The sequence below is a fragment of the Sebastes fasciatus genome, chromosome 13, assembly GCF_043250625.1.
Source record: "Sebastes fasciatus isolate fSebFas1 chromosome 13, fSebFas1.pri, whole genome shotgun sequence".
Taxonomy (NCBI): domain Eukaryota; kingdom Metazoa; phylum Chordata; class Actinopteri; order Perciformes; family Sebastidae; genus Sebastes; species Sebastes fasciatus.
In genome coordinates, this window is record NC_133807.1 from 26,237,822 (window position 1) to 26,252,492 (window position 14,671).

At 46.2% G+C, this 14,671-nt stretch overlaps 1 protein-coding gene across 5 annotated transcripts in view; it reads right to left on the reverse strand.

The window, feature by feature from the left end:
* The window catches only part of sdk2a (sidekick cell adhesion molecule 2a), a 111,836-nt gene that overhangs the window by 49,961 nt on the left and 47,204 nt on the right, over nucleotides 1-14,671 (reverse strand). For 4 of the 5 annotated variants that reach the window (XM_074656509.1, XM_074656512.1, XM_074656511.1 and 1 more), the window contains exons 2-4: nucleotides 4,219-4,381; nucleotides 1,549-1,655; nucleotides 1,158-1,305 (exon numbers count right to left, since the gene is read on the reverse strand). In XM_074656509.1, the coding sequence (XP_074512610.1) occupies nucleotides 1,158-1,305; nucleotides 1,549-1,655; nucleotides 4,219-4,381 (418 nt within the window). The remainder of the gene's footprint in view (nucleotides 1-1,157; nucleotides 1,306-1,548; nucleotides 1,656-4,218; nucleotides 4,382-14,671) is intronic. The other variant, XM_074656510.1, reaches the window with a different exon arrangement.

The window sequence follows — 14,671 nt, forward strand, 5'->3', positions numbered from 1 at the left end:
GCCAGATTAGGCTCTCCGTATATCTGCCAGCATCTGCCTGATCGGTGCAGGATAAACAGACACACTCCTGGACAATTAGGAGCTGCGTGGCTCTCATCGAGCCAACAGACACCTACACAAACACACAAACACCGATATACACACATGCCTGTGAATATCAATGGGGCCTGACACAAAGCAAGCAAACAAGCGGTAAATGCAGAGTGTCCTGTCAGTGGCTCTCATTGTCAGGGAGCAAAAGCTTCACCGCTTCGCTTCTGATAAGAGTCAGCGGCACAGTAACCGACTCTGGAATTGGTCTGGAACATTCATGGAAGGGGTTGGGGATTTTTTCTTACTGTGTTACTTGTGCTGTGTTTTTTTTACTTGGAGCCCTGCAGGCAGATGGTACTCGCGCCGATCCACTCTTCAAGGGAGACCATGCAACTCTGGGTCTTCATGTCAGCTACGACATGGTAGAGCTCGCTGCTGAATAATACACGAGGAGACGGTTTCCGAGGAGCTGTGGACTGCCTTCCTCTATTTGTCTGGATGGCGAAATTAATCTCAGGTGATTACCTTCACAGTGTCTCTTCAGGAAAATTGCATATCTGAACAGGCAGGAATCCGGTGAACCAAAAAAAAGCTACACTCGCGCTCGCAGCATAGCTCATAGACAGATATACAGTCACCCGCCGAACTCCCACTATGCACACGCGGCCTCACACAGACTCTCACCACATGCACACACACACACACACACACACACCCTCCCACATACAAATCCACCCAGGGGTGAGAGCTGTCAGTCAAACACATCGTCAATTGAGGCCTTTTGTCCAATTTTGTCTAATTGGTTCCCCTGCTGCCTGCTCTATCTCTACCCTTCAATCATTCCGCCTGCAAAGTCAATAGGGGCGATATAATAACCCGCTTTATCATTGAGAGGTGATTCAGTGATGAACACAGGGCCCGCGCCAACATCATCAACCACTCTGCTCAACTTCACTCATGGCGTGTGTGTGTGTGTGTGTGTGAGAAAATCTGCGAGCAGTATTGAACTTCTCGGAGTTCTCTGAAGTGAAAGATATTCTGCTCCAGCAACATATACGAGCGCTCAGACACGCGCAGAAACACACGTGCACACACGCCGAACACACCACGCAGGGTAGACTTACATGCGGCTGCTGGAGGGAATCTTACGCCCGTCTCTGAACCAGGTGATCTGTGGCCTGGGGAAGCTGTGTATCCGCGGCGCGTGGATGAGAGCGCCGTCACCCTGGGAGACAGTTTGAGACCTTTCGCCCTCCACAAAACCACCCATATCTAGCAGGCATTAAAGAGAAGAAGTGTAGACAAGGAAAGTGAGCAAAAGAGGAAAATTAATACTAGAAGAGAAACATGTTGGGAGATGAAAAAAAGAAGAATTGTCATTATTATGTACTTTTTTCAAAAGCTAAGCTCCTTTACTCAGTGACTCATCCACATACTGTGCCTGACAAGCCTTTAACAAAACCCAGCGCCCTCCCCTTACTTTGTCACACGTGTGGAAAAGAAACCCGCACTTACAGGCGACCTGCACTTCAGTGCTGCACTGCATTATAGCGCCCACTCGGTTCCTCACGATGCAGCGGTAGCGGCCGGCGTGCGACCGGTCCAGCGAGGGGATCAGGTACCTAATGGGCACACACACAAACACAAAGTGCCATTAGTCGTCATCATGAGCGTGACAGACGGCGACATTTTATCATCTCGGAGCTTTTATCCCCCCCGCCGCTACACACTCGAGATGCTAAATGAATCGAGATGTTTCACTGGGCTCCAGCTTAAATGGCGTTCCACTTAGCCATGAGACATGGAGGTTCTAAATTAGGAATATACTAGAGCGGCCTTGAAGTATGATTCAGCGCTGATGTGCAGACGGACAGTAATCTTAAAGGGACTGTATGTTACTTTTTTAACTTTTTTTATTGCCAATGTGTGAACAGGTTGTAATTTAACCTAAAAAATAACACCTTCCGCGACTTTATGTGCTTATGTGACGTCATGCGAGTTCGCGAGTGCCTTTACTTTTTTCAGCTCCGCTTCAGGGATAACAGTATGCAATGACAGCTAACGTTCGGTTAGAAGTGGAGTCCGCTAACTCCAACAAACGACCAGCCCCCACCACAACTTAGACTCCGATACAAACTCCACGGAAGCACAAAAGTTATATCTAGTGAAGCCCGTCTTGCAAAACGGGAACGTGACCGACGTCAGGGGGAAAACTAGTATTGTGGGAGTGTGTGTGCACATGTGGGAAGTGAGTGGTGAAGCAAGAGAGAGCGAGTGGCGGCGAAACGAGCGAGCAGCGGAGCAGAAGAGACTTAGTTTAACTCTGAGAATATCAAGTGAACGTACAGTGGAAGTTGCAGTTTGTGCAGAAATAAATGCTGCAGCTCCTCAAGACCAACAGAGGTTTCCCGTGTCTTGTTTCAGTGAAGTTCCCAGGAGACCAAAACTATGGTATGTGTCCCCTGTGCCTCCTGACCACTGTCGGTCGGGAGGTTGAAGCAGGAAAAGTAGTGTACTGTTTGGATGTAAAATGAAAGTTTGCGACCCGGCAGCCATGTTGACATCAGTTGAAGGAATACCAAGCACCGCCCACCAGCAGGAGAACAGCCAATAGGAACGCTCTCTCTCTGAAATGACCTGTGATTAGCCAAAGTAGATATAATATAGATAGATATAGATTTTGTAAAGCCTGAAAATAGAGCCATGAGGAGTTGCAGAAGTCTAGTTTTCTCTGAATTACAATATGCTGAAAAGTTATTATGACATTTTTTCCCAATGATGCCAAAACCATTCTGCCTGCTGAAGCTTTAACAAGCAATTTCTGATTCTTACATTGAGTCCCTCTAAGGCCAGCTGTGGAGCGAAGAGCGGAGAGTTTCTGACTGACTGGCAGGACTCACAAAAGACCCCATTGTTATCTTGTATCTTCAGTCAGTTGAATCAAATCATACGAGCGCTTCTCACCTGTTCTTCCCTGGCAGCCGTAAATCCGTCTCTCCCCCGATGTGCATTAATGTTAAATGTTGTGTGTGTGTGTGTGTGTGTGAAATATAGGTAGATAACCCCCAGATCTGAGTCCCCTTTAATTGGTTTGCTACAGCCACTTAGGAGTGTGGAGTCCGCCCCTGCACTGCAATTCACAGTAGGGGAGGGTGGGTGAGGTGGTGTGTGTGGAGCGGGGGGGTCTGATTAAATGGATTCAAGTTCTCCTCTTTGATCAGGGCTGGTGAAGAATAACAAGCAGAGGGCTGGCCCGCAGAGCAGACCCAGAGACTAAGCCACGTGAGAGCACAGCCAAATACTGAGGAAAAAGACAGGGAAAGAAGAAGACGATGGGGAGAAGAGGATGTGAGACGGGGAAGGGAAAGTGTGAGTGTGGGGAGAGGGAGAGAGGGAGGGAGGGAGGCGGGGGGTGTAGCCAGCGATAGCAATCAGACAATGCCACCTGAGAGAGTCTGTCCATGTCTAGGGGACTGGGCAGACTGAGTAGAGAGTGAAGAAAACAGGGCTAGAATTAGATAGAAACTGACTTTCACTGTGTGGACTGTGACTTGCGAACACACACACACACACACACACACACACACACACACACAAGCCTACAGTACATGGACAAATGGGCTCGATGCATTCACACACAGAGAGGCCTTGTTAGCACAGGCTGAGGCTCTCTCTTGCCACACTACTCTGTGCCCTTAGTACAATCCTCCAGCATTGTGATAGAGGCTGAAGTGTAATAAAAGTCCACGGTCAGTGAAACAGCATCTTACTGCTGACAAAGCAAACTAGCCCACCCACACTCACTGCACAATCTGATGAAAAAATATGCATTGTTAGATTCCGTCGCAGTTTCAACAAACAGCGAAAGAGAGAGAAAAGAGAGGAGTTATCTGCTCGCCCCATCTCTGCACGCTGAACACAGTGCGAGATACAAATCGGGATAAATCTGACAATCCCCTGAACGCAGGATGTTATGTCTCAGGGGAGACATGCAGCCAAATCAGTCCTGAATAAATCCATGAAAATGAGTCTCCAATATGAATAAAAATGAGCAATTGAGCTATTAGTTACAATTAAATGCCGCTAAAATGTCCTCATGTAGTAAGCTAATTATAGATGATGAATAATAATGAAAAAAAAGAAGGTAATAGAATGAGCTCAGGCAGGCAAGGTTGTATTCCTCACCTGTATTCCAAGGAGAAACGTGTGAGCTCGCTGCCGTTGTAGATCCATTTGAATTCAAGGGGCCAGCTGCCCTCGGCCATGCAGGTCAGGACCAGGCGGTTCCCTTCCAGGTGAACCTGCGTCTGAGGAGGCTCCATCTTAAAATAAGGTGGGACATCATCTACTGGAAACAAGAAAAGAGAGATAGAGGGGAAAAAGTGAGAATGATTTAAAAAAGACGGCTGTCAAATAAACTCGATAATAACGTGTTAGCGCAAATTCGTTTTAACACCACTAAGTTCTTTAACGCATTAAAGCAACTTGCGAATTTAGTTTGTAACAGGTTAGAGTGAAGATACTGGCATCATATAAACTAGAAAATCTAAGGAATCCATTGGTACCAACCATGTCATAGTAGCTTGTAGCAAAGGAGGTTAAATAACGCTCCAAACTTACGCTAAATTTTGGCGAGGATATATTGGCATGGCCATTTTCAAAGTGGTCCCTTGACCTCTTCAAGATATGTGAATGAAAATGGGTTCTATGGGTACCCACGAGTCTCCCCTTTACAGGCATGCCCATTTTATTATAATCACATGCAGTTTGGGGCAAGTCATAGTCAAGTCAGCACACTGACACACTGACAGCTGTTGTTGCCTGTTGGGCTGCAGTTTGACATGTTATGATTTGAGCATATTTTTTATGCTAATTGCAGTACCTGTGAGGGTTTCTGGACCATATTTGGCAGCGTTTTGTGTTGTTAATTAAATTCCAGTAATAAATATATACATACATTTGCATAAAGCAGCATATTTGCCCACTCCCATGTTGATGAGAGTATTAAGACAAATCTCCCTTTAAGGTACATTTTGAACAGATAAAAAATGTGCGATTAATCGCAATTAAATATTTGACTCCATTGACAGACCTGAAAATGACATATTAGACAAAGGAAGTGAAGCCGTCAGAGGGGGTAGCTGGTAAAAAAATGCATTGATTTGGTGATTCAGTGACCCCTGTGTGCAGACACACAACACAATTTCAGCAATTTCACAGGAAACGAGGACTCGGAACAAGCTATTTACATTTTTCTTCTGTACTGATTGGGAACTTGAAGGTCAACGGAAAAGCCTGCCAAAAAAAGCACATGAAATAAAGTTGTTACCGCAAAAAGCAGCTTACTCTTTTATTTCAAACCGAAATGCGTTGGCAAAGAGGTAGAGGAGCAATTTGTGCAGCAGAGGAATTGTAAATGAACTCTTCCATAACTCCAGATCAGTAAAAGAGGATGCGGGAGGGAGAAGGAGATGGAGATGGAGAGAGGAGGGAAGGGGGAGTAGACAGAAAGCAGATGGAGAAAAATACGGCAGAGATTGTGCACAAAAAAAAAGAAAGCTAGTAGGAGGAAGAGAGAGTGCGAAACTAGGAAGCCATGGGTGGAGGGTGGCAGGGGCTGCTTTAGAAAACACAAAGTTTCCCAGCCTTAAACCCCCTTCTCTGACAGGATGAGTTATGCTCTGTGCCTCCCTTCATTTATCTTTATAGTTCCCTAATGCAGCCAGATTATACAGGCCCCATCCGCAACGCTGCACACAGCCAGCGCAGCCGCGGAAAGCCTTTAAGGTGATACGCTAAGGGTCCGGGGCTGAGCTCGGAGACAAAGTGCTTTCATTTGAGCTGATGAAAAAGGCATGATCAGACCTATTGATCTGTCTGCCTCGCCAGCCACGGGCGACACTGAGCCGATTGTGCCAGTGTTTGTGGCGGGCTAATTAAAGTCTGTATTAATAGTTGCAGTAAGCCGCCATGAGCCCGGAGCACGCCTGGTTCTGGGTCTACCACACACTGGCTGACTCATTCTAATGGCACATCGCTGGAGCCTCTTTCTCTCTCCCTCTCTCTCTCTCTCCCTCTCTCTCTCTCTCCCTCTCCACATCCACCAGCAGGTTCACGCCCAAGATTTATGGCGGCGAATGCAGTGGATGGCGTGGCGGAAGCGGGTGAATGTGAGGGCAGCCTCGCCGAGCAGGGAAGGGGGATACAGAAAATTGAACCTGATTGAAACTGTAAATAAAAGGAATGACTGTGCACCTCTGTGTCTCACACTGTAGGTACGCAGATAACCGGACACACACACACCAGCACAATACCCCTCTGGAAGCTGCAGCTTACTCCCCTTTCTATTACCCTCAACAACAAAAAAACAGCACTCATAAAAAGGAGGCAAACAAAACCACCTTTCTGTTTCATAAACCAGTCCTTACATTTCTCCCGTTTGGTTACAACAATACTCCACTACTACCTGGCTAATCTGTTCTTTCTACCACCTTCATGAACGTCTCTAAAACAAAACCAACAGACCCTTGAAACTGATCCCCGTCTGAGCCCAAACTAAAGAACCATCCTTATTTTCCCCAGGCAGTATAGCCGGTGGAGTGGCGGCTGTGCTGTAATTCTACCCACCAGTAAATGCATTTGTACTTGACACACACACACACACACACACACAACCCAAAACATTCACTTATGCCTGAACAAACGCACACAGGCAACACCCAACCATTTCCAGCTGGTTCAGGGGCTCGGTGGCTACATGCACTTAGCAATGCGGCTCCATCAACAAGCCACCATTAGAGACCTGCACGCGGCAAACCCGTTTGGGCACACATTGAGGCAAGGAATATGCGTAATACCAAGTTACTGATGTGAAATTGCAGAATTGAGTGCACGGTAATCACCACTGTGGTTTCCTGTTTTAGTGCCATTCCTGTGATCACATCCGTTTCTACCTCAAATTACCGGATCACTTGAGCCCCTTTTTATGAATTTCTAATCACCGGCTATCTGCGGCAATTTCTCATTTAGAGTAAAGAGTGTATTTTCAGGAACAAAGCGAGAGAGGAAAAGTCACTGTTTAAGATACAGCGCAGAACCGACATCCAAGAAAAGATTGCTCGCCATGTTAAGTGATCTTCTCCTCGAGACTCGGGGAGAACTTAAATGGCCGCTGACCGCTAACAGTTTCTCGCTGCTGAAGGGAGATAGAACCAATTCCTCTGCACGCTGGGCTCTGGGATCTAATGAGTTTCCGACAGAGAACCTCTCGTCTGACCCTCATTCTCCTCTTCCTCTTCATCACTGTGCTTTTGATCTTCGCAGTGAACCGCTGAGGTCAAAAAGCGCCTGTGGTGGACACCGCATGTGTTTTAAAGCGTATCTGTTTCTTCTGTTTTATGTTTGCAGATAAACACTGTAAATATGCAATGCGTCTGTTTGAACATGTGCGTGTCAACATGGAAACAGATGTGTCTATTTATGCTCACGCAGATGTGAACTTTCACATGTGTGCACATGCAGTAGCACAAAGCTCTGTTAATATACAGTAAACTAGAGACGGCTCGCTGTTGATGCTGCTGTCACTAATGTGTCAGGTGGATGTTTTTGCCTACGCTGGGGTGTCATCGCCGCTGAGCTGATCTATAAATCGTCTCAGGTGTCATCTTGTTTAAAACCACTGTGACTTCATGGAACAGAAGTGTGATATAATATAAATATGCATGTCTCATTTTTACAGAAACATGTCTGTGGACACGAGCACACATGAATGCACAAATAGGGGACTAGAGAATCAACTGGGGTTGTATGAGGTATTTATCCATAGTCAGTGTATTACCTACAGTAGATGACGGTCGGCACGCCCCCGGTTTGGGGAAACAGACAGGAGTACCAGCACGGAAGCAAGGCAATGTACTGCTGTGGACGAGGCCGGCAGCAAAATTTATTTTAGACACCTAAAAGAGAGGTCCACCGAAAAAAATTGGTATTAAGTATACGCTATATTTAGAATATTTTCGCCACTTTACCTTGCCATGAGACAGCTATACAGTCTACGTTTCCGACATGGAACTGAAGCCGCTTTTGATGCTCTCGCCAAAGCCACCAGACTCCATTGAAAAAACATGTGATTTTACATCCCAGAACACGACCGATCGCGGCAGATTAAATTACAGTTTTTTTCAATGGAGTCTGGTGGCTTTGGCAAGAGTAAAGATGGATACAAAAGCTTCAGGTCCCAGTTGGAAAGGGCTGTCTGACGGCAAGGTGAAGCAGTGAAAATATTCTAAATAATGAACTAATACACACACCTAATCTGATCATGTTTTGTTGACTGCAGTAGACCAGCAACTTCCGTGTTCTGCGATGTAAAATTACAGTTTTTTTCAATGGAGTCTGGTGGCTTTGGCAAGAGCATCGAAAACGGCTTCAGTTCCACATCGGACACATTGACTGTATAGCTGTCTCACGGCAAGGTATAGTGGCGAAAATAATCTAAATATAGAGGCTAAAATACATTTTGCTGCCAACCCCATCCACAGCAGTACATTGCTGTGCTTCTGTGTTGATACTCCTGTCTGTTTCTCCAAACTGGAGGCGTGCCGACCGTCATCTACTGTAGGTAATACACTGGCTATGGATAAGTACCTCATACAACCCCACTTCAAAACACCCGAACTATCCCTTTATTTGACTGGAGGACATTAGTTCACCTGACTGCGGCTGACTGGCTTCACTGTGTCAAGTAGTAAAGCTGACATCTTTTCTGGAAGAGACGCGAGGAAGAAAAGGAAGAACTGTGGCCTTTGCCTTTCCAATGATGAACGAAGGGACAGCGGTGGGCTTGGCAGGTGCGAGGCAGTGCCTGCTGCAGGCTTTCCAGATGGAAAGCTAGAGGGCAGTCCTTCTGGACTATGAATTCCTGCAGCACTATGAGCACAGATAAAAGCCAGTCGAAACGGGTCGACAGATCCAGGGAAGACCAAAACCTGGCATGGCGGGACCAGGAGGGCTTTAATGTGGCTGCTGTGCAGAGCAGCTGCCCCCGACAGTCACGCTGCACCACCAGCCCATTCACCAAAGATATGAAAACACCTTATTCTAACCTGACAGCTGAGGTTGAATGGTGGCATGTCTCCAGCCGGGTCCCCTGCTGCAGACACAGAATTTTAATGGCCGTGAGACAAAGACCACAGGCACCGGGGCAGCTTTATAAACCAAGGCCCATTGTGCTCCCCATCGCGCCGCGGCTGGCATGCAATCACACAGACGGTGTTCACATTCGGCTTTTGTCTTGTATTCTTTCTCTTGCTTATTTTTGTGCCTCACCTCCTTACCCCCGCTCCACTCCAGCAGCAGCAGGGAGCTCTTTCTGCCCTCTGCACCTGTGTTTGAGCCTATGTAACCACATCCTCGCTGGCTCTCGGCACAACTGTATCACTGAGATGCAGCAATAAAGTGGAGCCCCCGCCTGCTGAAACATTTGGAGGTCTTGTTATCTGCTCACTCTTTCTCCACCTCGCTATCTCACTCTCTCCACCTCTCTTTCTCTTCCCAGACACGCACACATACATATATGCACATAACTTCCCCGCTCCTTCGAGCACCCCCAGTCCACCTCATGGTGCATCATGTCATCCAGGAAAATTTAGAGCCGTCATTTAGCCTCTCCAATTGGACTTTAACATGTGAGATGGGTCATGGTTAGCCTCTCTGATGGGGGTTATGCAACAGTCATGGCAGCAACCTTGGCCTAGTAATGGCTTGGTGAAAGGGTGTGGGTTGTGGGGTTGGTGGCGGGGGGTTAAAAGCATCTTAAAAGCTGATGAAACACCTCCCATATAGATATACACATGTGCATCAAGCACACACACACACACATACACACACACACACACACACACACACACACACACACACACACACACACACACAAACACAAACACACACACAAACACACACACACACACACGATTTGCTTTACAAGTTGAGATGTGCATGTTTGGGCTCTTTTAACAAACACATAAATACACAACTATCCACACCTCCTCCCCCGCGAAAACACCATCCATCCTGAAGGTCAGCCCGAACTGTCACTCCGTCACCAGCCGCTGTCACCGTGACAACAGGCACCCCACCGATTTACACTCCATCACTTAGGTGAGTCAGAAAACAGGCGGACACGCAGGGAGGGATTAAGAAAGACAGCGAACGAGAAAAGACAGAGAGGGCGACGGTGAAAACAGATGGCGAGAGAAACGCGGGGCTTAATGATAAAAGAGAGATATCGGGAGGTGATGTAGAGGCGGGATGAGGTGAGGGATTGAGAAGGGGTGGAGAAATGAAAAGAGTGTGTCCTCCAACGCTAGGCTGCAAGGTGAAGCGACCCATTACAGCCGAAGCCAAACAAGCAGACCAGGCCTGGAAGACGGGGAGGGGAGATGGAGAGCCTCCATCTAACCCTACACTCATTTAGAGAAATGGCTTACGGATCAGCATCTGCATGTGAGTGCCAGTCCATCACAGCTCCATGTCTCCCAACCCCCTTTGGGTTTATAGTAGGGCCGGGATGATACACCTATCTCCCAATTCAATATTATAACCATATTTCAAATATTGCGATTCGATATTACGATTTATTGCAATTTTTGTTAACTTTTTTTAACACTAGACTATGGGAAAAAGTTAAATATCTGAATTGATAGAGTAACAATGTTTGATTTTCAGCAAGTATGTTGTCAGAGATGTCCTGAAGTCAAATATACTGTCAGAAATATATTATTGATTTTTTTTTCCAGCAACCCAAAAATCAAAGACATTTCCTTCACAAATAAGTGGTATTTTAGAGACATGTAATGTTTTATGAATATGAATAATGTGAATAATGAATATGATCCAATCAATCTTATTTCCATATATGTATTTTACAGTTCCCTTTGTTAACAACTTATTCTGAGAACTGGACGTAGTCACACGTGTATACTTTGTGTATACTTCCTTTACCGTTAGCTTTGTTCTCTTTATACATCCATGGTCAGCTCCATAGGGGCAGTTTGAATGCATTTAACATAAATGTCAGTATAAGGGTGCTCTACAGTTGTAGTGTCGGCGGATTTGACCACGGAGATGCGAGTGACGGCTATGGCAATGTGTGAACCTCAAAGTGTTTCCATATGTTACTGCATGTGTAGTGTCTACCACTTTGGATGTAAAATGTGAGGGTACGGGTCGTATCCACGCAGACCCTCTGCCGTTTTCTACTTTGTCTTTTCGGCTCGTTGCGGTTTGTTTCGGTTGACGGATACGGAACGGATATGACGTCACATTGCTCAGACTACAACAATAAAAGCGGTAACTTCCTTCTTCCTCCGCATAGACTCAAATGAAGCAAATATATCGATTCTGGCATTAAAAAATTGATTTCAAAATCGTAAAAAAAATCACGTTAAATAGGTGAATCGATTTTTTGTCCCACCTCTAAATTATAGCACCCTAGAACAAGTTTGTGCACCATTCAGTCGGACTAAGATCTCTTTGGTATCTATGTTGTAAAGATAAAAGGTTTCATGGCCCAAGTGACAGCTTTTAAAAGCTCATCCAGTCATGCTCACCGCTCGGAGGAAAGTAAGAATATGGATTTTCATGTTAAGCTGTTTTCTTCTTTCTGATGATGCGTCTGCTTTGATGTTGCAGAAAAAGTCCTCAGGTCGCCGCCGAAAAAAAACCGCCCCGCATCCCCGGCCGCGTTAAGTGGATCGCCACGGGTTAATTGATGCGTAATTGATGTGATTAATTGAGGTGTAATGTAGCGCGGTGGTGACGTGTCCGGGCCTATGTGTGTGTGTGTGTGTGTGTGTGTCTCTAGGTGTGTCTAAGTGTGTCTATCTGATGCTGCAGCATCACAATTAGAAGCACCAGCATCCAGCCAACAAATGGAGATTTAATTAGGAGCGAAGACGGAGCGGGAGGCCAGTCAATGGGCAGCAGATTGAATTATCTGGACACACACTCCGGCGGGCAGCGCAGACAAATTCACAGTCACACACACATACTCACACACACGCACACACTTTCTGTTTGGAATTCTTCCCTGTTTGCCTCGCTGCTCCGCTGAGTGTCTCCCTCTACCTCTCTGCTATGCTCTGCCTGTCTCCAACTAGCTTTTTCTTTTTGATTCCCTCTTCTTTTTTTCTCTTCTCTTTTCCCTGCCACAATATCAGTTTCCTCCCTATGTGTTGTGGCAGCTTCTCTTTCTTGGTGGCCTTGATCTCTCCCAATACAGTCGTTTTCGTACTCTCTCTCCTTGCCCTCTCATCAGTTGTCATCTCCCTCGCTCTCTCCCCACGTCCCTTCCTCCTGAGCTCTCTGTCGAGATGTCATTCCGCACTCTCTATCTCCCTCCATCCTCTCGCCCCGGCTCTCTTCTTCTTTAGCACTTTTTTCTGAGTCACTATATTGTGCGGCGTACAGCGAGGGACGTGTCTGTGATATCCAGGAGCCTAATTAGCAAGTCCAGCTCCTGGCAGGGAACACGGCACGCAGAGGAGCACAGGCACAAGGCCCGGCGTCAATTAATGAGACCTCGCACACCCACAGCCGCCATTACACGCCCTCTGCAGCATCCAGTCTCTAGTCAGCTCAGCCTTGTCCGGCGAACAGTGGGGGAAAACCACAAATGAACAACTGTAGCTTGATGTAGGAAAGTTGTGTCTGTAATCATCAAGGGATAGTCCTAGCTTTGTAAAAGACAAAGCAGGGGTTCTTGTCTGACTTTGTGGCACTCAGAGAAGATTTATGTGTCGTAGCAGCGAGCTGTGAACACATTCTTGGATCCAACGGATGTATCAACTTAGCCATACACTATATGGCAATTTCTTTCTTGCGAAGGACAAGATATATGAAATTGTTTTTCCTTAAGGAAGTGAGGTTTGGAGAGCTCTTACGGGGTAGAAACACAAATAATCCATGCTCGTAGTGCGTTTGTGACTGACATCACAGTATTATTTCCCAGGTGAGACTGACGGCTTCTACGATTTGGAAGAGGAAGTAAAGGTTTTTTGTGCGCCAGATCACATACGCGCCTCTCTCCGACTCTTCCTCTTTTCACCAGGGAGAAGGGGAGACGGTAGCGGGTGGGAGAGAGAAAAATAGGTACAAATTCTCACTTGATCTTCGTGAGAGCTAATTGACATTGTTTAAAAAAAAAACAAGAGAAAGCAACACAAAACACATAAACGACAGTAAGTGGAAGAAATAGCAATAATAACAGAAAAAAACAACAAGGAGAGCTGCATCGGGAATAGGAGGCGGGCAGCTTTTCTCAAGGCATGAGAAGGTTGGAAATAGGCCTAAGTGAATTTAGAAAGTAGGGCAAAGACTAATGGAGGAAAATAAACAAACGCGCTGAAATGTGAATTCCACAGGGCCCCGGGTCATTAGAGTTAATACGGCACGCTGTGCCATCTGCCGCGATTGTTTACACTAGCCTGGATAATTAGATCCTAATTAGTGGATGGTATGGTGGGGGAAACATTACTTCACACGCATTGAGGTGGAGATGATCAGATGCACCTGCAACACGGCGCTGCCTGTCCATCCTGGGACCGCTGTGGGTATCGTCAGATATCAGACAGGTCTTGATTTAATTGCCTGATGCACCAGACAGAATCTGGATCTCTCCCTTCCCACCATTAACATATAGATAGAGTTGTACTTTTTTTTGGAGGAGAGAGTCATCTTTGCTCTTGACATTATGACAACCTGTCTGCTCCTTGTTCCCCTTTATCCCTCATACTATATGTGTGTGTGCGAAAACGTACGCGAATCCTTGTGTGACTGTGTGTCTTTAAGATACAGACACCAGAATATTATCAGGCAAAATGCATGGACTCAAACTGCCATGTCCCATCCGCGCTTTTCTCCCCAGCCGAACCCTTTGAATCTCTGAATTGGAGAGATACCGACCGGCATGCTAATAGTGTTTTGCTTAGGTGCGACGTATCGGGGGCGCTTGCCATTGTAATATATGCGCGTGGAATGGCGGGTGATTGTGATTCTTATCAGTGTGGCAGAGTGCACGGGCGCCAAGCCGTGAGTGGCAGGGGCTGGCAGTAAATGCTAATGGCAGAGAGCAGCTGACGGAGAGAAGAATTATTATCTCCCTCCCTTCATTACATTTACACAACCTGCCTGTCTGTCTCACTTCCTTCCTCTGAGCCCAGACGTGAACAGCAATCAGTGTTGGCAATGCTATATTTACATGTTTTGCAGGAGACAGACACCTTCTTTTTGTGTCAATGCATCATCTACAATGGGATTGGGATGTGAGGAGTTTCTCATATTTACAATATGTCACACAGATTACATGTCAGCAACATCGGGTCTGATTTGACGGTTATCAGGCCATTAAATAGGCGTTATCTGTCGCTATTAGCGGCGTAGATGTGGGTCAATAGGGGCCTACTACGCCTACTACGTCGTAAAAGTGAAAGTGAAACACGTTCTAACACGTAAAACTGCATGAAATGTTACATTTTGAACACAAACAAAAAGGCGTCTTTGGGTTTATGCAACAAAACTACAACTTTTTTAGGTTTCGGCAACAAAACTTTGTTTAGGGTTTAGGGAAAAACATTGTATT